At 39.0% G+C, this 23,529-nt stretch overlaps 1 protein-coding gene across 1 annotated transcript; it reads left to right on the top strand.

Annotated features, from left to right (window-relative positions):
* Positions 1–1,095: 1,095 nt before the first annotated feature.
* On the top strand, positions 1,096–16,907 carry GEM (GTP binding protein overexpressed in skeletal muscle). The gene is made up of 5 exons (XM_082258855.1): positions 1,096–1,391; positions 7,633–7,973; positions 13,356–13,432; positions 14,661–14,865; positions 16,128–16,907. The coding sequence occupies exons 2-5, from the start codon at positions 7,643–7,645 to the stop codon at positions 16,403–16,405; spliced, it is 891 nt and encodes a 296-aa protein (XP_082114981.1). The 5' UTR covers positions 1,096–1,391; positions 7,633–7,642; the 3' UTR covers positions 16,406–16,907.
* Positions 16,908–23,529: the final 6,622 nt, after the last annotated feature.

Below are 23,529 nucleotides of genomic sequence, written 5' to 3'. Positions count from 1 at the left end.
TGACGAGGGAGCTAGAGAGCAGGAGGTTTTGAGTAGAACGAAGAGAGCGATTAGGTTGGAATTTTGAGACTAGGCTAGTGATGTAGCTGGGGGCTAGGCTGTGGATTGCTTTTTAAGATGTTGTAAGTATTTTGAATTTAATTTGTTGGGTGAGCGGAAGCCAGTGGAGGGCTTGACAGAGAGGAGCAGCGGACACTGAGCGATTGGTGAGGTGGATGAGTCTGGCGGCAGTATTCATGATGGATTGAAGGGGGGATAGTCTGTGTATTTGCATTTTCATGTTCTGAGGGAGACCAGGTAGAATGAATGCAGGGTCCTGGGCTTAGTAACACTTTAGGCTGGGCTCACACTGGTGAGAATTGGATCTGGGTTTCCCCGCATCCAATTTGCATATCAGGAGCCTGTGACCGGCTCTCAATGGAGCCAGTTCACACAGCTCCGGGACAGCTGTAGAGCGGTTTGCAGGAAAGTCATGTGCGTTTTCTGGTCTGTTTCAGGTCCGAATTCAGACAAAAACTCAGACCGAATTCGGACCTGGAATGTTGAACGAGACTTACCAGACCCCCCTGCTGTGAGCCGCTCCGCAATCCAGTGTGAACCCCGCCTTAAACTATAAAAAAGGACAGAGGTTTTAATATTCTTTTAACTATTTTTAAAGGAAAAAACAACTCCATTAAATGGTGTTTTATATCTGCCTAGAGTTCAGCTTTAACATTAAAAAATGCCACATCCAAAGGAAGGAATATATACTGACAAAATAATTATCTCTCCTTCTGAAAAATTTAAATTCACCAGTTTGAAAACTTCAAATAAATGAGATGCACGCTCCCCATAGCACTAAATTGCTGTGCACCTGGATTTCCCTGACATGCCATTTTCTTCCCTATGTGATCTGACAAATTGGACATTTTAATTACACAGTTTCTTTTATTTTTTCCCCTCCTGCTTGCAGTGGAAATAGATATTATTTCCAAAATGTGTTGCAGTATTGCAAAATAGGCATTACATTTCCCAACCTTCCGATTTGCTGTTTTGAAAAATAATCTTACTGGATTAGTTTTCTGGAAAAAGATTTATCATGCAAGTCAAGAAGATAAACATCCCTGATTGAGGATAAGTGATGGTGTTAGTGTGGCAGCCCACTACACTTCACTCCCCTGGTACTTTTTCTCTGTCTGGATGGTGGGCTGGACTCTGCTCTTGTACAGGCGGCTGACATCACGGAAAAGCTCAGTCTCTGATCACTTGTGCCTAATATAAACCAGAAATGCTGAGAAAGTCTTAGAGACAGACAGAGAGCAAGAAAGGACTTTATCCATCCTTCTCCCCCTGTGCCTGAAATCTGTGTGCAGAAAGAGTATTCCACTGATAAGACAGAGCAAACTTCACTGGTAAGTGGTGTCTGCATTACAAAGCATTACGAATAGATTTACAGATATAATATAGTGCTAAGATCATATAATAATAAGCTAAGAATATTATAAGATTCCCTAGTGCTAAGATCAGTGGCATGCATTAACCAATCAGACATAACTCTTTAATAGTCTCCATGCAATCAGAATGCTAATTTCTGATTGACTGCTTTCAGCACATCTCTGATGTTTGCACTATTTTAAAAAATGGTCCACAATTTATGAACCTCACAATTTAAAGGTAAATGATATCAGTGATAATATTCATAATATGATGTGCAGAAAGGACTATTTTTCTCAATAATTGAAATTAGCTTTAAGTAACTGATATTGTTTTTTGTTTATTAATGTGCATACTTTTGATATGATATATACTGGATATATATTATACCGTATATACTGGATATATATTATACCGTATATACTGGATATATATTATACCGTATATACTGGATATATATTATACCGTGATTGTCTGAATGCTGTTTATAGTATATTTAGGCATTTAGCTATTTGGAAAGGATTTCCTAATGGAAACAATCAAGAAATGTCATTCACTGTGTTTTAACCTGATGAGAAGTAAAATCTGGTCTCTACAGGGAACTGCACTTCATTGATTTTTTTACAATTACAGGCTAAATATACTTGTCTTTTGTTGGTACTATAATAGTTTTTTCATGAATTTATAATTTATTTAAGTTGATAGCCAAATTAGTCGTTTTAAAATGTGGGTCCACCTCTGCTGTCAGACGTGAGAAACTTCCAATAATTGTTGTGTGTTCCCATTCATACAGCATACCTAAAAGTATTTCTTACCTTTCTACTTGATTCTTTGGAGTGGGTTTAAACATATTATTATTTTTATTGTTATTATACAGGATTTATATAGAGCCAAATGTTTGTGCTGCATTTTACAATATAGTACATTAGAAATCAATACAAGAGGGTAAGAAGGGTGCTGATCATGGGAGCTTACAATACAGGGGTAGAGAGGTGATGGGGATAGGCTACACAGGCAGCTTGTTCAGAATACTTTTTCAATGTGCAATTAGGAAATTATTTATGGACAGTTAAAAAATAAATTAACATACAATGTACCACCCATGCCTCCAGATCTTTAACCCTTTGTCAAGACAGACAGTGGAAGATTTACTAAAACTGGAGCACTCAAAGTCTGGTGCAGCTGTGCATGGTGGCCAATCAGTTTACGGCCCCTTTCACACTTGTGCCACTTAAAATACGTGCGATTTTACTGCGATTTTGATACGACTTTGATGCGACTTGAAGCAACGCCTATGTCTTTGGACCTCAAAACGCACTAAAATCAACCAAAAGTAGTGCAGGGACTACTTTGAAGTCGTTGCGACTTGAAGTCGTACAGATATGAACGGTATTCATTGGAAATCATGGAGAACGACTTGTCATGTGACTTTGCAGTCCCAAATCGCAGGACAAGTCGCACAAGTGTGAAAGGGGCCTAAATCTTCAGCATGTTCAATTAAGCTCTGACAATAAAACTTGGAACCTGAATGGTTTCTATGTACCAGTTTTTGCACACTCCAGTTTAGTAAATCTTCCCCACAGTATGCACTTCTAGTTTACAACAAATAATGAGAACTGCCAGCATAACGGCAAAGTTAGTTATGGTAAATTTAACTCCCCAGCCCCCTCCTTACATTAGATACAGGGTAAAGCCAAGTAAGATTTTTAAGCAAGTAAAAAGCAGGTAAAAAGTTAAGAAGCATTTTTAAAATTATGCTGTGTGAATGGGAACATTTAATCATTTTAAAGTAGGTGTTATTCTAATTTGACTGCAAAATTAGAAATACACTTAATATGACATTGATCAGCTTCAACGTTTTGAGTGTTACAGAAATAGACATCCCTCTATGTCATGCCATGGAATTATATTAATATATATCGCTCTGCACAGTGTCCCTGGCAGGAATTCTGGGATTTGTCCTTCCGTGGTTTGTTAGTTGATAGAAATACTCTGTGTTATACATAATTTCAAAAGTATGAGTTGCTTATGCTTAGATAGATCGTCATTCCTTCCAGTCCTGGTACTTCAGGGGTTACTATAGGTGTAATGATCGGTTGTCACTTTGGTAATGGAGCTGCACAAGTAACCTTACTAAACATGGTAGAAGAATCAGGAGGTGGAGAGATTATTTCCCATCCAACAGCTACACATCCCAGATGCTCTTCCAAGGCTTGTTTAGACAATGAGGGTTAACCTGCCTGGCTTCAAAGATTTGTTGATGTTACATGCTATGAACGCATGAGCGTTTCAATGCTCTCTTAATCCCCATGTGGCCATCCTGCACAACTGCAACTGTACCATACTATATAGGTTGGGCTTGTTTGTAAGTTTTACCTGGGACGAAAAATCTTTATTTGCTATATATACCTAGAGTCCATACAAGACTCAATACTATAGATGCATTTTCTTCTAATATGCAATACAGCAGCCTTTCTCAACCAGGGTTCTGTGGAACCTTAAGGTTCCTCCAAAGATTGCCAGGGGTTCCATGAGAAATTAACAATTTCTGCTTCTCATTTAAGTAACCACTGACACCAATGGTCACAACTTTTTTAGGTATCTACCCACTGCCAATGTAAGTGACATTCTTCTTACTAACCACCAATATTTTGGGGTCCCTCTGCCAATAATCAACGATGTAAGATGGTCCTTGTCCCAATGACCACCAATATAAGTAGGCCTTCTTCACTGACTACCAAAGTAAGGGAACTCTTCAAAGACCACCAATGTAAGGGTCGTTGTATGTGTTACAATCTGACTGAACAACATCTGTACAATCAACTTTATATTTTCCAAAACTATGTAATATAAACACTCTGTTAATGATCACCAATGTAAGATGGACCTTGTCCCAATGACCACCAATATAAGTAGGCCTTCTTCACTGACTACCCAAGTAAGGGAACTCTTCAATGACCACTAATGTAAGGGTCACCATATGTGTTACAATCTGACTGAACAGCATCTGTACAATCAACTTTAGATTTTTCAAAACTATGTAATATAAGCACTCTGTTAATGATCACCAATGTAAGATGGACCTTGTCCCAATGACCACCGATATATGTAGGCCCTTCTTCACCAACCACCAAAATAAGGGAACTCTTCAATGACTACCAATGTAAGGGTCTCAATACGTGTTACAATCTGACTGAACAACATCTGTACAATCCACTTTAGATTTTCCAAAACGATGTAATATATGCACTTACTTAAATTATCCAATCAACTTGTATCTAATCAGGCAGGCTCCTACATAACATAATTGTTGGTAGATCCAAAGGAAATCGTACAATCCAAGGGACTATCAATGTGAGGTAACACTATTTTATTTCCTAGACGTTATTATTTGTTTCCTTTATTTATTATTACTAAAAATAATTTTGTTGAAGCAGCCCTGGGCATCAAATAGTTAGAGTCTTTTTTGTTCATGGTAAAATACTGTAAGCTGTACCTATAGTAATTTTTAGTGAGGGGTTCCCTGAAACCCCAAAGATATTTGAAGGGTTCCTCTTGAGAAAGGCTGGTATCAAATAACAAAAGCATCTGGTATCACTTTAAGGAAATCTATATTGGGAGGGACTATTATTACTGACCTCCTTCTGAAAATGCAGGCTGTCTGGCTGCCTTTGTCTCAATACTTTCTGAATTATTGGACCAAGCATTCAGCTAGTGTCTCAACTGATTTGCATATTTGTTCTAAGTCAATAGGTGTATTGAAGCTTTTGGATTATTACAATTGAATTTTCTGATTGCTATGAATGTGGCCAGTTTTAGTTGAGTCAAATCCAGGGGCGGCCCATGCATTGGGGGGCAGGGATGCCACCCCCCCTATCCATGCGTTCGGCCCACTAATCTACATGCAGGGGCATGGATTTCAATGGGGTTTTCTTTTTTTTTTGAAGCCCGTGATTAGAGCCAGAGGCTCTGATATTCTTCTGCGCCCTGAGCCCACCCAGTTGTGGGACAATAGCAAATGAATATTCGCTATTGTCACACAGATTTTTCTCCTGGCCAATCAGGAAGCGGGTCCTGAGTCCTGTTTCCCGATTGACTGAAAGGAGAAGCCATGCCATTGGCCGAGGAGGAGGAGGGAGGAGACGCAGGAGACCGATGGGGAAGCTGCTGCTGCCACCGCCGCTGCTGCTGACTGCCATCCACATGTCCACGGTGAGAGGGTTATTGAGTCGGCAACCGGGGGGGTATGGTGTGCGGGCTGGTGTGGTCCGGGGGGGGGTATGGTGTGGTCCGTCTTCGCCCCCTCCGGCCCATGGAGCACCAGCCGCCACTGGCCAAATCATAGTGATATACATGGCATTGCAAAAGATGCATTTATTGAAGTGTACGTAGAGTTCAAATCAAGCTTTGTTCAATTTTGCTGTTTTTTGCTGTGTTTTGCTGTTTGTGTACAGTTGGGGAGATTTCCCCTAACGTTCAATTCAGAAGATGCCACATTTTTCTTTACTTTCTGTTCTGGTGAACAACTTAAAAGTATTGACTTCCCATCTTTTACCAAGTAAAATAGAATAGGTGAATCTACACAAACAGCAATAATAATCTAACATGATGCACTAAAACTGGAAAGAAAAAGTTTGTGTTTTACTTACTCTTTACATTTGATGCTTAATTGTCTATGGATGCCTGGATCAGTATACAATGATTGATTGGATAACCAGAAATTTTGTACAAAGCAGCAAAACTGGTTAGGGTGTGGTGGGGGCGGTGTAGGGAGTGAAAAAATGCAAATATCTTCACTTTACCCCAAAAAACAAGGGTTTATTACACATTTATTGGTTTTGGGCAGAGGGGTGCTAATCATTTTTTTATGTCTAGGTGATCACTTATAGCCCCAGAATGACCAGGTTATAACATAGATACTGCCTAAATTATGAAGACAGTTTGCTTACAGCTTTTCTGGCTTATTACCTGGCAGCTATAGGCTTCTGTTACGAATAGCTTGGGGATAGATAGTGCCATACCTTAGAGCCAAAGGCCCAAAGGGCAGAATTTAACCCTGGGCTTTCAAATCCCACACAACAGTGCCAATAGACCTATAAGTTTTCAAATTTTAAATAAAAAAAAAATATAATTTCATGCTTTTTAACTTTTAAAATCAAAGAAAAATGTTTAAATGATGAATATTTGGGCACACTGCTGGGCAAAAGGGAGCAGCAGTGGTTTAGCCCCCTGACCCCAGGAGCAGTGGCAATATTTGCCACGCCCTATTTGGGAAGTACATAGGATATTAAAAGAGGCTTTCCGTATTTAGAGCAAAGTTATCCCACTTAGAACCCACACCAATCATCCCTATTACCAGCTCCGGAAAATAACTTGTAGGCTGACAGGAAGTTTAAGCAACCCATCTTCAGAACTAAAATTGTTTCCAGTGCGGGCTGTTCCAAATAGACAAAGCCCAATCTTGGTGAGATATTGAAAAGTTAGTGATCTTTGAGGGAAGCTGAAGAAAGCTGTTCAGATCCCAGCAATGATAACAGCTCTAAGCAGTGATGATCGATTTAGGCAGTAACTACAACAGCCTTTCTCAAACTTTTTACCCCAGTTCATTAGCATGATCAGTAAGCTGTAGAGCGTTTTAAATAGAGGAAGAAAGAAAATGTTAAATACCAAGATTTTGATACTCAGATTGAATTCTTTTACAAAATTCCCCTGCTCTATATGGTAATAATAAATGAAACAAATAATAGTGACCTTTAAAAAACACTAAATGTAACAATTGTACTGTCCTTGTACATTGGTTATCAGTGGACAAAATCCCTTTTACAATGGTGATCAGTGTAGAACTGACCCCTTACATTGGATATCAGTGGGAAATGTCCCCCTTATGTTGGTGGATATTGTAGGTAGAAGATCTGCCACTTATCTAAGTTTGAGGGAGCCCTTGCAAACTTTGGAGGAACCCTGGTTAAGAAAGCTTGGTCTACAGTCTCTCTTGCTTTCCCTCCCACAATATCTATCTATCTATCTATCTATCTATCTATCTATCTATCTATCTATCTATCTATCTATCTATCTATCTATCTATCTATCTATCTATCTATCTATCTATCTATCTATCTATCTATCTATCTATCTATCTATCTATCTATCTATCGCGAATTAACAAACTTCAATGTATTCCTGAGGTTACCAAAGTCTTTTGGTCTCTTTTTACAACAGGGAAGCCACAATGACTCTCAATGTGACCATGCGGCGCAGTAGCAGCACAGTGGTGCAAAGCCAGCAGCGATGGAGTATCGCTGCTGATGGGAAGAATATTCACGTACAGAAGAATCCCAATGTGAATCTCAATCGAAACCACACTATCCATCACTCAGTGAGGCCAGAGGACTACTACAGGTGCAGCTGGTCCTCAGACTCTTCAGATTCCGTCATCTCCTCAGAATCTGGGAATACCTACTATCGTGTGGTTCTTATTGGGGAGCATGGTGTCGGCAAGTCTACACTGGCCAGTATATTTGCAGGAGTGCCTGACTCTCTGGACAGTGAAATGCTAGGTGGTAAGTTAGCTAAATCTGAGTTATTAATGAGATATTCTGTTTATAAGGGAATTCTTTGAAAAAATAGTAAAAGAAAATAGAAGGGCATTGCCTGAAGCAGATACGGCACATGACTGGCTTAGAGTGTTGACTCACCCTCTCCCATAGAGTTTTGCTGTAAAGATATTACAAGACTGCGGTGTCCAGAAAGATTAGGGTACTTAGATTTGTTGCATTTAAAATAAATTTATTAATTTTGTAATAAATATATGACATCATGAAAAGGTATGTTTTATACACACCTGATGTGCAGCTTTAGAATGTGCTGTAAAAGCTGAAAGCTTGAAACTGCCATATGTAATGCTTCCACTTTATCCTTTTTTAACTGAACCACAGCTAACTGGAAAGGCGGGAGTGAAATATGGAATCAAAGCTCAGCTTACATAGCTAAAATATAAATATATAGTTTCTAGCATTTTTTTAAGGACAGCTTCAAGTTTCTGAAGATTTGTTCCTTTAATATCCCATCCCTTTTACAATTTAACGTTTTTTTCAAGATGGATCATCTGTGTAATGTTGGATCAACCTAATAGTATCTAGCCCCAGTTTTTTGGACTTTTTAAGATTTGTTGAAAAATAAATTTTTATGTTATGTATTTATAGTAGGGGTTACATTGATAAATTGACCATCACCATCTAGTCTTTGTGCTGATCCTGTGAGCACATCAGTAAAGTGGAAAATCCCCTCCATTTATCTTGTGGTTATGACTCACTAGTATCCGCACCAATCAGCTGTTTCTGGTGTTTATCAGCACAGTTCTGAGGTTGCTTGAGTGCTTAGCCTTTTCACCCCAACCCAGCTCCTCACTCACAATACCAATGACTTTTGTTGCGTTTTTCCATGCCAGCACTGTAGTAAAATAGATATAGCAACTTCGAGCAGCTGCAGAACTGATTTTTAAGTAATTTGAAACTGATATTTCAAATAGTCACATTCAACTGGCCTGGTTTTGTAATAACCACTATTAGCTTAGCTTTTGGATAAGGAAGAACTTTCACAGAGATATTTCAAATTGTGGTATTTGTTGTAGAATTATTAGTTTGTATTGCATATATCTCTTGGGCACTGTTATATGAATGCTGTCTTTCAACATGCCATGATCAATACAAGGTGTTCCACTATCAGTTCTGGATTTTTAGGATATGAATATTTGAAGAATGTAACAGGAGTAGTGGAAACACCTTAACCACTTAAGCCCCGGAAGATTTTACCCCCTTCCTGACCAGGGCCTATTTTGCGATTCGGCACTGCGTGACTTTAACGGACAATTGCGCGGTCGTGCAACACTGTTTCCAAATGAAATTGACATCCTTTTTTTCCCACAGACAGAGCTTTCTTTTGGTGGTATTTGATCACCTGTACGATTTTTTTTTATATGAAATTCTCCCCCAAAAAAAATGTAAAAATCAAAAATTTTTTACATTTTAGGCCAATTTGTTTTCTGCTACATATGTTTGGTAAAAAAAATTGCAAAAAGCGTATTTTGATTGGCTTGCGCAAAAGTTATTGCGTTTACTAACTAAGGGAAAGATTTTTGTCATTTTTATTGTTTTTATTTTTAACGAGTAATGGTGGCGATCTGCGATTTTTTTTGCGGGACTGCGACATTGCGGCGGACAGATCGGACCCTTGACTGACATTTTTGACACTTTTGGGGGTACCAGTGACATTATTGCAGTAATCAGTGCTATACATATGCACTGTTACTGTAAAAATGACACTGGGAGGGAAGGGGTTAACTTTATTGGAGAGGGAGGGGTTAAGTGTGTCCCTAGAGGCGTGGTTCTCACTGTTATTGGATGTGGCTGTGTGTGTAACAGCAGAGATCAATGGTCCTACATAGCAGGACCGTATGATCTGTGCTGTTACACAGGGGAGAAAGACAGGCGGCTATGTTTACATTAGCCGCCTGCCTTTCTCCCACTGTATCCGACGATCGCGAGTGACCGGCGGACATCGGGTCTGCTGGTCACACTCGCGGGCTGCTTAGGGAACGAGTGGGCGTGGGAGCGCGCCTCCAGCGGCGCGGGCTTGCCCCCTATTGGCTCACAGGCTAGTGACGTACCGGCACGTCACTTTGCCTGTGAGGGGCTGACCGCTGCCGTATATAGTCTGGCGGTGGTCGGCAAGTGGTTAAGGTTGATGGGAAGTTGAAACAACAACTGAAAGTCTGAGAAGGGAAAGAAACAGTGGTAGCTAGACCTGTCCCCTGGAGATGCAAAAGTGCATCTGGAGATGCAAAGGTCCATGGAGCAAGTAATACTCCACAAATAGCAGTTGAGACAGCTGATCATTGGGCGTAAGACCACCAATGACCACCATCTCAACTGCTGGACATGGCAAAACCCTTTAAAATGAAAAAGAAAAATAAAGAAATGGATAAATGCTACCTATATAGGGTTGAATTTAACAGAGAAAGAAAAGGACAGGGAAAATTGTAATTGCTCTGAGTTCAGCTATGTGCATAATCTGAGCTTCAGCTATTCCATTCTGTAAAGAACAAGTGTTTTTTTTCTTAGACAGTTAAGATTAGCTGGGTAAACCTATGAAAAGGAGCTTAGAACTCATGCTAGGAGGAAATCCCATGTATAACATATTCATATATAAAATTTATATTTACCTGACTGAAAAGCACTAAAAAATAGTTTTACATTTTTAGTGTTTTTAACTAAGAAAGAAAAGCACTATACAGCATAAAGCACTAGAAACTGCTAGACTGTGCAATATTGTTAGTTTGGTGTGTGCAAGGTTAACTTTGCTATGAGCAAATATTTTCCATTACAGAAAAAAATCTGGAGTTTATCACAGTCCACAGTAGGAGACTTTGCAAATCTTCATCATGATGTTTTATTCCATGTGCTAGATTAATTTTTAGAAGATGTGGAAAATGTTTTTTTTTTCAAACTCACAGGAGCTTTGCAGCTGGGGTGCTGTGGAAAAAAATCATTCCTCTAGAGAGAATGTCCAGTAGAGACAACGCATTTATATTATAAAGCTGATTTTTTAATAGGGCACAAAAAAAGTTTGTAGAAGTATATAAGTATGTGCTTAGAGGTGATCTGATTTTGGGGATTTTTACTAATATAATACAAAATAACATCAAGTAATAAGAAAATCAGCTTATACATTTAGTCCGACAAGTGGTTGGTTTCTTTGGGTTATAGTAGATTAGTGTTTTTTGTGTTACATTATCAAATATAGTAATACAAACATTCCCCAGCACACTCTCCAGCTGGTTAGAACAAAAAAAAAATAAAAAAAACCTAATATAACTTTTAGAATCTCAGGTTAAAAAAGGATGTTTTGTTACATACATTTGAAAATACATGTGAAGCCACATTGCCACATCAAAGCACCATTGTAAAGTGTGATCCTTGAAGTCCACCCAAACACTAAAATCTCTACAGCAACAGACATCCACGATCTAAGAATGACCTATCCAACCCTGTGAAATAGAAATCAGTAAACACACCTTTTTTTAACCAGTTCTGGACTGGAAGGATTTGCCCCCTAATGACCAGGCCATTTTGCGATTCGGCACTGCGTTAATTTAACGAAAATTGTGCGGTCGTGAGACACTGTACCCAAATAACATTGATGTCCTTCTTTCCACACAAATAGAGCTTTCTTTTGGTGGTATTTGATCATCGCTGCAATTTTTATTTTTTTCACTATAAACAAAAAAAGAGTGACAATTCTTATAATTTTCACATTCTGCTATATAGCAATAAGCGTATTTTGATTGGTTTGCACAAAAGTTATCACGTCTACAAACTAGGTGAAAGGTTTATATCATTTTTATGTATTTATTTATTTTTACTAGTAATGGCGGCAATCTGTGATTTTTAGCAGGACTGCGACATTGCGGTGGACAGATCGGACCCCTAACTGACTTTTTTTGACACTTTTGGGGGGGACCAGTGACATTACTACAGTAATCAGTGCTAAAAAATATGCACTGTTACTGAAATAATGACACTGGCAGGGAAGGGGCTAACCTAGGGGTGATCAAAGGCTTAAGTGTGAGCCTATGTGGGATGGGCTTGTGAACTGATCATAGAGACCTATGTTCCTATATAGAAGGATCACTGGCTCTCTGTGATCCTTTCAAAGAGAAGAACTGTCAGCTGTGTTTACAACAGCTGACTGTCCTTCTCTCTCAGCGGGTAGCGATCGCATTTTCTCGGCGGCAATCGTGGTCATGCGCTAACCCCCTAGCACCACACGCACGACCAACGTAGAGCTATGCAATTTCACGCAGCCGTGCCAGCCTTCCGCAGTAAAACTGCAGTGGGCAGTCGGCAAATGGTTAAGTTGATCCAGTCTGGTCCCACGCTGAGCTGTCAGCCGCGCCTTTTTTTGTAGGCGGGCACAGAGGAGGTAGCCAACAACGGAAGCTCCATAGAAACTCTATGGGTGATGTCGCTTCCCATTCATTTCACAGCCGTTGTCGGCTGTGTCCGCTGCGGAGCTTCTAACGCTGGAGACCGGAGCGGCTTCAGAAAGGGTATGTATAGCAATTTCTTCTTTACAGGGTTAGCTAGGTTGGTCTTAGATTGTGGATGTCTGTAGATGTAGAGATTTTAGCATTAGGGAGGACTTCTACTTTATCTCCAAACTACCTGAGCTCCCAGACATATGTATAGCAATTAATAAATAAAATTCAGGTCGCCTGGTCAAAAAATGGCTAGACTGGAATTACCTATAAGTCTTGATCAGGTGACAATAAATAATGTGGGGTTATCCCCCAGGTTCAGTCCAAGTGACATAGGTTACAGAGAAATAGAGAGGTGAATTTCCCCAGCTGGAACACAGACAGCAATAAAAACCTTACAGAGTTTCTAATGACACCATTAGCAAAAACCAAAAACAATATCTTGCCTCTAGATATATTTTAAGTATCTGTAACTGGCATAAATGGGGGGACTAAGCTGATACTGTGATTTCATCACTTGCTAATTAGCGTTCTGATTAGTACATTTTTCATTTTTACTAAATAAGGCCAAATACAGTATTTCCCTTATGTGATATATTGCTGTAATGACAACGGTAGATGACATAACTGCATTCCACAAGCACACCAATAAATTGTGTTAATCAGGCATGAATATATATAATACATATATAAACAAAATAAAAATGAGTGATAGTAAAAATGTCCCATAAATAAATAAATGCACACATGAGGCATACATCTACTTATGTCAAACTTGACAAGTGTGGAAAATAAAATTGTTCTTCTTATTAAAAGTGACACTTGTTTGATTTATATTGCAAAACAAATATAATATATCACTTTTTGAATTCCTGAGTTACTAACATGCAGTGTTTTTTTTTTTAAGAGAACACATATGAGAGGACCCTGATGGTGGACGGAGAGAGTGCCACACTTATACTTCTTGACATGTGGGAAAATAAGGTATTGTATTCTCAAACATTGTCTTCATTTATTTTATGATTTTTACATAAAGACTTTTTTACTAAAGCGGCAGAAAAAAACAAAAAAGTGGTTAGCAACATGCCATCTAGTCCATAGTGACCAATCAGATTTCAGGCTGAGATATGTTGGATTACTGTACTTGGCACTTTGGCCTTAGCTTTACCTAATACGACCTATAGTTTTATTGTAGAACAATACTATGATAATTAAAATGTGTTAAAGGAAACCAGTCATGAGATCCTGGTTGTTATTATGTCATGCTGTTGGCTTGCTTCAATATTTTGAGTCAGAGGTCTAGAGCAAGCATGCCAATCTGACTTTTCTAAACTACATACTTGTTTTAGGTGACTCAGAATAATGAAGCAAAGGGGATCAGCATAATACCCAAGGAACTCACATCTTTACAAAGTGGTCACCAATGGCAATCCCCATAATCCTCTCTTGACATCTTTCCTCTGATTTCTGCATAGTAAAGTCAGCTACTATGAAGACATCATAAGGTTATTGCAATTTGTCTAGGAGTTAGAGAGATTATGTTGTTAGAATGCTGGACTAATTAATAGAGACTGAACCGGGAGAAGTAAGGAAGGCTACCATTACTGACCGCTTTCTAAAAATGTTGGATTCCTGGCTGTCTCTGACTTCAGTACTTACTAAGTCACTAACCATAACAAATACGTAGATCAGGAAAGTTGGAGTGAACTTCTGATCTGCACACTTATTGTAAGTCAGCGGCTCATAAAGCACTGAAACCATTGAATCAGAATACCAGCCAGTCAAATATACTTAAAATACCATTTTCTGAAGGAGAGGTCAGCAATCATAGCTGATTCAATCTCAAGTACAAGTTTATTTTAATTGGGATTAGGATCAAGAAAAACATGTCTGGTTATATTAATATCAGATTATAGTAATTAGGATTTATTTCTTCTTCTTTAATGTGTTATTCCCAGTTTACAGGTTTGTTGGAGTATTGGCAACCTCTGGATTTCCTTAGTTAGGGTTTCCTTTATGTTGCTCCTTGGTAAAAAAAATATCTAGAAAGCAAGTATATAGCAGTGTAGCAATGATTGATGTTGTAAGTAAAGTTTGTTTTACAGCCCAACATATCAACAGGCTGAAGTAGCAGTATCTCTTTTTTATTATTATTAAAACACAATGTAACAAAAGGGAAAATATATCACATTTTTTTTTGTTTTGTTTGCAGAGTCAGGATAACTGGATGTACGATCACTGTATGCAAGTGGGAGATGCTTATTTAATAGTATATTCCATCACGGACAGAGCAAGCTTTGAGAAGGCCTCTGAGTTACGTATACAGCTACGTCGGGCACGGCAGACAGAGGACATTCCAATTATACTGGTTGGGAACAAAAGTGACTTGGTTCGATGCAGAGAAGTTTCCATATCAGGTACTGGCCTTTATAAACATGCATCCACTTGCCTTACCTTACTCAACTCTGGGGTTGATTTACCAAACGCAGACTGTTGACTTCTCAAGGGAATTTTCAGCAAAAGAGACTTAACTTAGTTAAATCTTAGCTAGTTACTTAGCTTAGTGAAGGAACTGAAGCAATTCTTACTTCTATCATTCAATCATGTGAAAGTAAAAAAACATTTTTGTTTCTATTTTCCTTGCATTTGATTGGGTTGCAAAGTGAATTTTCATCACATTTAATAAGCTAAATGAAAATTCCAATGCAAAATGAACAGTCTATTTGCCATTAGTACATCAACTACATAATAATCAATGTCATCCATAAGGCACAGGAGTTTCAATGAGGAGGACCAGATAACAATTATGAAGGGGAAAAGTGTATGCAACTTAAAGCGGAGTTCCACCCAAAAGTGGAACTTCCGCTCATTTGCTTCCTCCCCCCTCCGGTGCCACATTTGGCACCTTTCAGGGGGAAGGGGGGAACGGGTACCTGTTTTTGACAGGTACCCTTCCCCACTTCCGGGAGACGTCACTGTGGCACTGTCCCTCGAAAGTTTGGACCCTCCTTCTTCCCCCGCCACTGAGCCAATCCGAATGCGCAGCGCGCTTCGCGCATGTGCAGTAGGGACCCGCCTGTGAAGCCGCAAGGGTTCCCTTACCGGCAATGGATGCGGCAGCACCCGACAGCTGATGGAAACATCAGCTGCGGTGCCGACATCGCTGGACTCCAGGACAGGTAAGTGTCCTAATATTAAAAGTCAGCAGCTACAGTATGTGTAGCTGCTGACTTTAAATTTTTGGAGGGGGAGGCTAGAACACCGCTTTAATATCTCAAATGATGACAAAATCAAGAATAAGGAACTTGTTTCTGAAGTACCTGAGTCTCAAAAATGATACTTGTACTTAATGGAGAAGACTACTAGGAAAAAGTACAGCTTTTAAAAAAATGTTTTTTAGCTTTTGGTATATATTAGAGTATTTGCCTTAGCGTATTAAATTTAATACAAAAAACACTTTACAAGGAATACCCAGTCACATGCAAGGAAAATTAAAAAAGAAAAATATATTTTTGTTTGAACATGATCGGATAATAGACGTCCGCAGAGGCTCATTCACTAAGCCCTTCACAATTCCCTTGCAAAGTAAACTCTCTGTTTGCTTTTGGTAAATCAACCCCTATAATTGTCTTACAATTTTTAATGATAGAAATACTTAGATATGACTTTCTGTTCACAGAGGGAAGAGCTTGTGCCGTTGTATTTGACTGCAAATTCATTGAGACTTCTGCAGCTGTTCAGCACAACGTTAAGGAACTGTTTGAGGGCATTGTCAGACAAGTGCGTCTGAGGAGGGACAGCAAAGAAAAAAATGAGAAGAGGCTGGCCTATCAGAAGAGGCGGGAGAGCATTCCAAAGAAAGCAAGACGGTTCTGGGGAAAAATTGTGGCCAAGAAAAACAAAAGCATGGCTTTTAAGCTTAAGTCCAAGTCTTGCCATGACCTCTCTGTACTATGAATTCACTGGACTGGCCAATATTTACAAAATATGTTCTCTTGATGGACGTCATTTGGCCATTTTGGGGACAATAAGCAATCTATATTAGATTGGATAATGACACAAATTACTTGTGTTTTCACAGCCATAATGAAAATGTTTCAGTTTATTAGGTAAACTTGAATAATATTGACTGTTATTATTTATATGCCAAAAACAAAACTGGCCTTGCTTGCCTAATTTGTATTGCTAGCTTGTTCCACGCTTTATTTTTTGAAGATGATTTGCTTACTTTTTGAAGCTTTCATGCAGTCATTTATTATAATGTAAAGCATCACTTTTTGATTATGCTTAGAGCAATACTCCAAAGTTTTGAAATATTTTAAAGGGGTTTTCCACTTTAAGGGCTATATCCATTCAAAACTGAAAACGCAGGTTCTTAGGGCAGCTGCTTGGGGATTTCAGTGACAACATTTCTCTGCTAGTAATTATGGCTTTGCTTCCCTTGACCAAGGAGTCCCAAGCCTTCTGTTAGAGGAAACCTCCATTTTTTGGGTGGATGGATGGATCTTGGAATGCAGCTGTGGAAATTTTGACATGGGAGCTCAGGAGAGAAATAGTAAGGCAGTGGGTTGCCTAACTTGCTTCTACCCAACTATAAACTTTTGGGGGCAGACTGACCCTCTAAATAAACGAGTATTCCTGCCTTTGCTTCTTTTCTTGCAACAATTCCTTTCTAACCCTTAGCCAAAGAAAACAAAAGACAATCTCTTTTGCTATGAATGCAATTTTAGCATAAAGTGGAAAATCTTTTTAGAACGTTTTGCTATCCTCTCCATTTGTGTACAGTATAACTTCAGTCTCATCAACGGATCAAGCTAAAGCCAGCAATAAAGTGTGATTGTTATAATTGTGGGGGGCATAGTATAACATAACCATTGTTAATATTCTATATACTAATACCTTACATATAAAATAATACCACTTAAACCTTCAGTTAAAGATACAGTAAACACATTACTGTCACACATCCAATATTATCCTGAAAAGCAATGTGTTTTCTTTTAAACCTTTAAATTGGAATTCCACCAAGATATAATATCATATTTTATTGATTCTCTTACCCAATATGTAGGATTTAATTGATTGGACTTCCTTGTGTATGGGCTTGTACTATACAGGTTGGAGAATTTAGTTGAGTTTGATGTTGAATTGAAGTTCTAAATTCTCTGAGCATCCCTACTTCTGGAGGATGGTCTTCTTTTTCTGAAGGAGTGGGCCTTAGAAAATGAAATGTGGTATTGCTGAAAATGGTGAGATTATAGGCTTGTATTGAAGGATTTTGGACTTGTAAATAGGATCAGTCTGACACACTTCTGAGAATTTTCAGAATCCATTGACAAAGTGCATTTGCCTTCCTTCTTGTTTGTATTCCCATAGACTTATATGGGAATACAAAAGCCATTCGATAAAGTCTGTTGACGCAGGCCCTGTTTTTTTTTGTTTTTTTTTCAGTTTTATTTTGCAAAGAGCAAAACTGCAGTGCCTTATTCAGTAACCCAAAGAAACCAACTACATTTCTCAGAAGTCAGATCAGATCAATTTTGACTGGTTGCTATGGCTTACTAAGCTTTGCACTTAGCTCGTTTCCATAAATAAGCCTGGAAATGTCTGATACCATTGTAAGAATTTGTAGGTAATGACTTCAAAAGCTTTTTGTTTTTCACTGGGCAGTTTTAGTTTTAAGTTAGATATAGGTTAAGAGATTCAGAATGTTATTTCATATTATTTTTAGAGAGAGTAGAAATTTGTTTAAGAACCTTTCCTGACTTACACAACAATAAAGTGCTTGCCAAATCTAATAGCAGAAGCATCTTCACTCCTTTAGAGCTGCCATGAGGTCCCGAAAAACCCCCAAATGCTCTATTCTGCAAATACCTTCTTCACCTGGGAAGTTGCCACTGTGCCCCCTCTCCTCCCCTTCTCTAAAGCTGGTGAACTGTGTTGATGGAGAAATCAAGCAATTTCCCTTCCTGCAACTCATGGTTGCAGGAAAGAAAAGTGCACCATCTATGGCCCTGCTTTACAGTAAATATACTGTGCATTTTGGAGCCTGGAGTAGAAATTCATGACAAAGGAAAGGATAAACAGCTCTTATACTGAGTACTGGGCCTCCCAGACAAAAACTGGAGATCAGAAGAAATGGATAGCCAGCTCATACCAGCTGTTCAGAGCTGTCAGTTTTCTTATTCTCATCTTCAAAAATAGAATGTCTACCAGATTAGGATTGGCTTTTATATGTGTCTGCATCATGAATAATTTTGCACAACTTCAGGCTTATGGAGTAAGGTAGTGCAAAGACTTACTGTCATGTGCAAAGCGCAGTAACTTATAGTGACCAGTCATTAACAGTTTACTGCAATTGCATCCGATAAGAAGTGATTTCTGAATGGATACTGTGGGTTACTGCATTTGGACATCATATTTGCACTTTGTGTTTTCTTACTAAATATGTGCGCTAATTTGATTTTATAAAGAAGACCCATAATACTGTAAGTTTTCATAATTATAAAACATTTTGAGACATATACTGTAGTGCTGACTGGTTTGAAAACCATCATCAACCATGCATGTATTCATATGAATGGAAGACCTCCTGGTTTTTGCCATTAATTAAATAAATATAGAGAAAATGCTATAATTCAACCATTGAAAGTGGGCGGAAAAATGTTGGTGCTGTATCATTGTGGTATTTGTGGAATACAGATACCTGACCTCACTTAGTCAGTGATACCCAATACAAGTTATATTATACAGCCGTATAGGGGGCAGTCAGTTTTAAGAAAAATGAGTAAGCTGTTTTGTTTATTTTTGTGCATTTTTGGATTACATTCACAAAATGACGTATGTCATGTAGGTTGTATCAGAATATAAAATTAACCAATCAAAGAATAATACGTTTACAGAGAACATAGAGTTAAATGTTTTGTGATCACCAAAATGCTATCATAAGAAGATGTTTATTCTTGTGGTATATGCTGTCTGTTAAAAATGATGTCCAAAGACCATTTTTCAGGAACTTCTTTGCCACAGGTTCTTCTTTAAACATAAATCATGAGTTTCGTAAATCATCAAGTTTCAAGACCCCAAGCGTATGTAAAGGAAAGGAAACAAGCATAGAATAAATTCTTATAATAATGTAACCATCTTATCATCTCAATAAGCTATTTTGTATCCCACCTCAGCGTTATTTTATTTTTTTCCAATTTTCAAATCTTTATTTTCACATAAAACTGTAAAAAAAAAGATAATTCAATTTACCCACACTTCACAAAAACGTTTGACACCATTTTAACTTCAATGTTCTGTCTACTGAATATACCACTTCACTGTAGACTTTTTTGGCTTATTGGGGTAAACAGTGGAAAGTGCTATGTACTAATTAGAAAGCGCAGTATCAAAAACAACCAATCAGAATCCACCTTGTACTAGACTGAATCCAGTTAAAGGAAATTCTGATTGGTTCCTATGGTTTAGTGCTTTGCTCCTTGTACTGTTTTATTGAATAAGCCTTGTAATCATGGTGGCCTTTATCGTGGGCTAAATTAATCCACAGGGATTATGGTCTGCTCTCTTTATTCAATATCCAGGACACCTTTGCCTAGTCAGGATTAACATTTACATGTTCATAGTAGACATCTTACATAATGAACTTGTGTTTAATTCACTTTTTTTTTTTATTATACTGCTAATGTTTTAGTCACAAAGTACATACGTATAACAATATTGGGGTGGCGGTGGTCAAAAAATTGTCAATATGCACATAAAACAAATTAAGTTTGTCTTTTAAATGGTAACCTGGAGGCATTTGTTACTATCTATTTAAACGTGAATAAGACTTATCCTTATTAGGAACACCCAAACCTATGGACTACAATAGACTACATTAAAATCTGTAACAACCATATGCTATGATCAGAATTTGTGTTGCTCGCTTCGGGCTGTACAGAAAAATATGCATATTTATTATGTAATTTCCTATGAATATTTTGGTAATGTTTTTTCAGATTTTTTATATTGTTCTTTATAAGTGAAAAGTAAAAATAAAAATAAAGAAGATCCTTTACATTGTGTCCTTTATCTTTTATTCTTTGGGTTTCTATCATGGTACTTTCCAGTGATATGAAAGATAAGAACAGTGATTGTGAGAGAGCTATGTAGTGCTCAGGGGAGGACTGGGCCAGGGGGGCAATTGCCCTTGGGCTGCTCTGATGCCCCCCTAAAAAGGCTGCACCACTCCTGTCACAACCATGCCAATAGGATTCCTGGAGAAGATAAGTAAAAAGTCCCCACCGCTGACCTACTGAGTGTGGGATGAAGACAAGGACAGAGTGCAGGCCTCCCCCCCAGCATGGATGATGTAAACTGTGTCTGAGCAGAGGCCATTTCCATGCTCCACTGGATACTCTCCTCCCCTAGCTAGCCACGACAGAGCTGTCCCAGCTCCCCCGAACTGCCCCATGCTGGCCAGGTTGGGAACCTGGATTTGGCCGGTGAGTATAGAGTACCTGGAGGGACGTTCAGCCTGGAATGGGGGTCAGGAGGAGACTGGAAAGAGGGGAAGTAGGAGGGGGGCCAAATTGCGCACCATGGGTCTCTGGTTTGTACTTGCCCCCTAGGCCGAAAGTTGCCAGTCAGCCCCTGGTAGGGCTACAATAGCCAACGTTACTGGATAGCAATGTTTCCCTTCTTAGTGGATAAAGAGTAAAGAAGCATTTAGTGTATGTGGGCTACATCCCAACATTGGCCTAATAGAGGCAAAGATTGCAGTCTGTCATAGAGGTCCTCCAATATGTCTTTTGTAATCTGAGATTTCTAGGTCGAATTACCATTTTTGCTAATGCCAACACCCTGTGATGGTGGTCAGAACAAAAATTCAGCGTTAATATCATACACATGTGGCTTCAGTTGGATTTTCTGCCTTCTTTCATTGGTTAATTTTATTAACCTCCTCTAGACTATCTGTTTCATTAGCCTGGAGGTGAAGAACACTCATGTTGTGTAATGTCTCTCTTTACTGCATAGATAGATACTATTGGAGGAACCAGACAGGAAATAAACTTCTGACACGCAACATATAAAAGACAGTGGTTAGCTGAGGGAAACAGATAGGAACTCTGCATCGCAAGTCATAGTTCACTTATTGAAGGAGCCTGGATCAACTGACTGTGATAACTGAACATGATAACACATCCACTGGCAGGTAAGTAAATAATTTGTATAAGATAATGTATATGGAATGTTTGCAACAGATGGTACCAAGGATTAACAATAAGCCTACAGAGTTCAGTAAATATGATTTATATTGATACTAGATGCACATTTAAAAAAATATTAATTATTTGAAAAATACATTTAGGGCTTCTGCATCCAGCCACCAAACAGGTGCACCACACCAGCCTGTGCTGAGACACCCCTTATGACCCCAAGCTTGATTTACGTGTTATACAAATGGGATGCACATCCTAGCGTAATTCACCTAATAATGGAGAAGGATGAAGAATGACTTTGGGTGCATTGGTACTAGAAAACTTTAGAAGAACCAAGAACAGGCTGCACAGAAAAGCAAAACTTTTATAAACAAACCACTAGCAATGCTTGGATATTTTTAAAAAAAGTCTGTAAAGCATTAAAGTGTTTGTTACCCTAGAATTTCATATTCCTGATATGTGCCCATTGTACCATGTAACATGATACCATCTAAACCAGGCATGTCCAACCTGCGGCCCGGGGGCCACATGTGGCCCAGAACCGCAGGTAATGCGGCCCACTGCCCCCTGACAATTTATTTATTTTTTTGTTGGGGAGGAAGGAAGTCGAGTTGGGGGCTTGGCCAAAGCCGCTTCCAACTAACTGTAGGCAGAGGCTGCCTCGGAGGGGATCATCCACTAGCTGTGTTAAATTAGTGCTGGGGAGGGAGGGGGGGCGCAGCAGCGCGGGAAGGGCGCTGCAACGTTTTATTACTTATATACCTTAACTATAGTATATATTTTATATGCGGCCCGAGAAAATTTCTCTACACTCAATGAGGCCCAGAGAAGCCAAAAGGTTGGACACCCATGATCTAAACCCTCTAAAATGACCCTGTTCATTTTGTATTGCTTCCTTTGTGTGAAATCCCTGGTGTTCCTGCCAGCACCTCTGCTTTCCTTTTTTTTTAAAAACTGAGCAGGAGAAGCACAGCGTGGCCTGGGAACTCAGCCTGCCCTCCTCCAATGATCAGACTTGTCCTGAGACGCCCCCCTGCATAGCCTTTTACTGGGAAAATCAGTGTGCTTTTGCTTATCCTCCCCCTAACTCTTATGCAGCTGAGAACAGAGGGAATGTGATCAGTTCTAAACATTAAAAAAAAAAAAAGCGATTTATAATGTTTTTTTTTTTTAATATTTATACACAAATGTTTTACCTTTTATTTATATTTTAAGCTGAATGGGTCATTTTACAAGGTGATCATTTAGTCCCGGTTCACACTGAGGCGACCTGTGAGGCGACCTGGTCGCCTCACAGGTCGCCGTAGGTCGCCTCCCATAGGGAAGCTGCGGACCCATTCTAATAGGAGCGACACAAGTCGCTCCGACTTAGAAAAAGGGTCCGGAGCTTCTTTGGGGCGACCAGGAGGCGACCGCCATAGACTTCAATGTTATGAAGTCCGTGGCGGCCGCTCCGAGGTCGCGGCGCGCTGCTTGCACCGCGACCTCGGAGGTCGCGGTGCGAAGTAGCGTCGCCCCTATGTGAACGGGGCCTTACAATCACTTTAGTATCTGTTTTCTTTACTTGATATGCATAAATTTATTTAAACTAAAAACAAGATATCACACATTTTCAGCACCAATACATATATAGAGACATATTGAATTTATTGTTTGAAATGAACAATTAAAATAATTTTTGTAATTTTCAAAAAATTATGACATTTGGAATATCAGTTTGCACATGTTCCCTGAGAAGTACATATTAACCACTTCTGGACCGGAAAATTTTCCCCCTTAATAACCAGGCCATTTTTTGCGATTTCGGCACTGCGTTATTTTAACGGACAATTGCGCGGTTATGCGACGCTGTACCCAAATAAAATTGATGTCCTT

The sequence above is a fragment of the Pelophylax lessonae genome (assembly GCF_965119305.1).
Source record: "Pelophylax lessonae genome assembly, chromosome: 5".
Classification (NCBI taxonomy): Eukaryota; Metazoa; Chordata; class Amphibia; order Anura; family Ranidae; genus Pelophylax; species Pelophylax lessonae.
Note: the sequence above shows the minus strand (reverse complement) of the source record. Positions and strands in the feature narration are given on the sequence as shown.